The sequence below is a fragment of the Chiloscyllium plagiosum genome, unplaced genomic scaffold (assembly GCF_004010195.1).
Source record: "Chiloscyllium plagiosum isolate BGI_BamShark_2017 unplaced genomic scaffold, ASM401019v2 scaf_11107, whole genome shotgun sequence".
Taxonomy (NCBI): domain Eukaryota; kingdom Metazoa; phylum Chordata; class Chondrichthyes; order Orectolobiformes; family Hemiscylliidae; genus Chiloscyllium; species Chiloscyllium plagiosum.
In genome coordinates, this window is record NW_025210068.1 from 12,489 (window position 1) to 14,775 (window position 2,287).

A 2,287-nucleotide genomic window follows, 5' to 3' on the forward strand; every position below is an offset into this window, starting at 1 on the left:
CACTGGACAGTGGGGGGACAGCAGTGAGATACAGTGGACAGTGGGGGGGGAGAGCTGTGAGCTACAGTGGACAGTGGGGTACAGCAGTAAGCAACTATGGACAGCAGGGTGGGCAGCAGTGAGCTACAGTGGACAGTGGGGGGACTGCACTGAGCTACACTGGACAGTGGGGGGACTGCACTGAGCTACACTGGACAGTGGGGGGACTGCACTGAGCTACACTGGACAGTGGGGGGACAGCAGTAAGTTACACTGGACAGTGGGGGGATAGCATTGAGCTACACTGGACAGTGGGGGACAGCAGTGAGCTACAGTGGACAGTGGGGGATAGCAGTGAGCTACAGTGGACAGTGGGGACAGCAGTGAGCTACAGTGGACAGTGGGGTGACTGCAGTAAGCTACACTGGACAGTGGGGGACAGCAGTGAGCTATACTGGACAGTGGGGGGATAGCATTGAGCTACACTGGACAGTGGGGGACAGCAGTGAGCTACAGTTGAGCTACAGTGGACAGCGGGGGACTGCACTGAGCTACAGTGGACAGTGGGGGACTGCACTGAGCTACAGTGGACAGTGGGGGGACTGCAGTGAGCTACACTGGACAGTGGGGAGAGAGCAGTGAGCTACACTGGACAGTGAGGGCAGCACTGAGCTACAGTGAGCAGTGGGGGACAGCAGTGAGCTACAGTGGACAGTCATTAGCAGCAGTGAGCTTCACTGGACAGTGGGGGGACTGCAGTGAGATACACTGGACAGCAGCAGGCAGCAGTGAGCTACACTGGACAGCGGGGGGACAGCAGTGAGATACAGTGGACAGTGGGGGAACTGCAGTGAGATACAGTGGGCAGCGGGGGGCACCACTGAGCGTCACTGGACCGCGGTGGGTAGCAGTGAGCTACACTGGACAGTGGAGGGACTGCAGTGAGATACACTGGGCAGCGGGGGCAGCAGTGAGCGTCACTGGACCACGGGAGGTAGGAGTGAAATACAGTGGACTGTGGGGGGACAGCAGTGAGCTACACTGGACAGCGGGGGACAGCAGTGAGCTACACTGGACAGCGGGGGACAGCAGTGAGCTACACTGGACAGCGGGGGACAGCAGTGAGCTACACTGGACAGCGGGGGACAGCAGTGAGCTACACTGGACAGCGGGGGACAGCAGTGAGCTACACTGGACAGCGGGGGACAGCAGTGAGCTACACTGGACAGCGGGGGACAGCAGTGAGCTACACTGGACAGCGGGGGACAGCAGTGAGCTACACTGGACAGCGGGGTGCAGCAGTGAGCTACACTGGACAGCGGGGTGCAGCAGTGAGCTACACTGGACAGCGGGGTGCGGCAGTGAGCTACAGTGGACAGCGGGGTGCGGCAGTGAGCTACAGTGGACAGCGGGGTGCAGCAATGAGCTACACTGGACAGCGGGGTGCAGCAGTGAGCTACACTGGACAGCGGGGTGCAGCAGTGAGCTACAGTGTCAGCCTGGCTATCGGGGAGCTGGGTATAACTGTTGCTCTCAGCATCACTTCGTGTTGAAGTCACCAAACCATTAAACCCCTCGGTGCTGGTTTCCACGCTGGAGTTTAATTCAGATAAATGCGAGGTGCTGCATTTTGGGACAACAAATCTGAGCAGGACTTATACGCCACAACATCGGGAAGACGTGAATGCATTGGGGAGAGTGCAGAAGAGGTTTCTCAGAATAGGTTCCAGGAATAAGGTTCTCAGTAAAGGGGGAAAATTGGCGAGGTTAGGATGGCTTTTCATCGGGAGGAGGAGATTTGAGAGCTTTTAAAACCTGCACAGAATCCCTATAGTGTGGAAACAGGCCCACTGCCAACCAAACCCACACCAACCCTCTGAAGAAATACCCACCCAGACTCACCCCCCCCTACCCTATCCCTATAATCCCACATTTCCCATGGCCAATCCACCCTGACCTGCACACCTTTGGACTGTGGGAGGAAACCGGAGCACCCGGAGGAAACCCACGCAGACACGGGGAGAGTGTGCAAACTCCACACAGACAGTTCATAAGATATTGGAGCCGAATCAGACCATTCGGCCCAATGTGTGTGCTCTGCAGTTCGATCAGGGCTGATACACCCCCCCCATTTTCCCACCTTCTCTCCATATCCCTTCAGACCGGCTGCTGGGCTCCGTGAGGCAACACCGTGAACCACTGAGCCACCGTGCCGTCCTGACAGACAGACAGACAGACAGAGGGGGAGAAACCTCTGGTTTGTCAGGGGATCAGGCTCACGGCACAGATTTAAAACAAAGTCTTTCCA

The 2,287-nt window shown here is 57.5% G+C and overlaps 1 protein-coding gene across 1 annotated transcript; it reads right to left on the reverse strand.

Annotated features, from left to right (window-relative positions):
* Positions 1 to 956: 956 nt before the first annotated feature.
* Positions 957 to 1,572, reverse strand: LOC122546860 (keratin-associated protein 4-9-like; the record flags this gene model as incomplete). The annotated part of the gene is made up of 1 exon (XM_043685478.1): positions 957 to 1,572. A coding segment is annotated over one exon (616 nt), but the record flags the coding sequence as incomplete, so codon positions are not given.
* Positions 1,573 to 2,287: the final 715 nt, after the last annotated feature.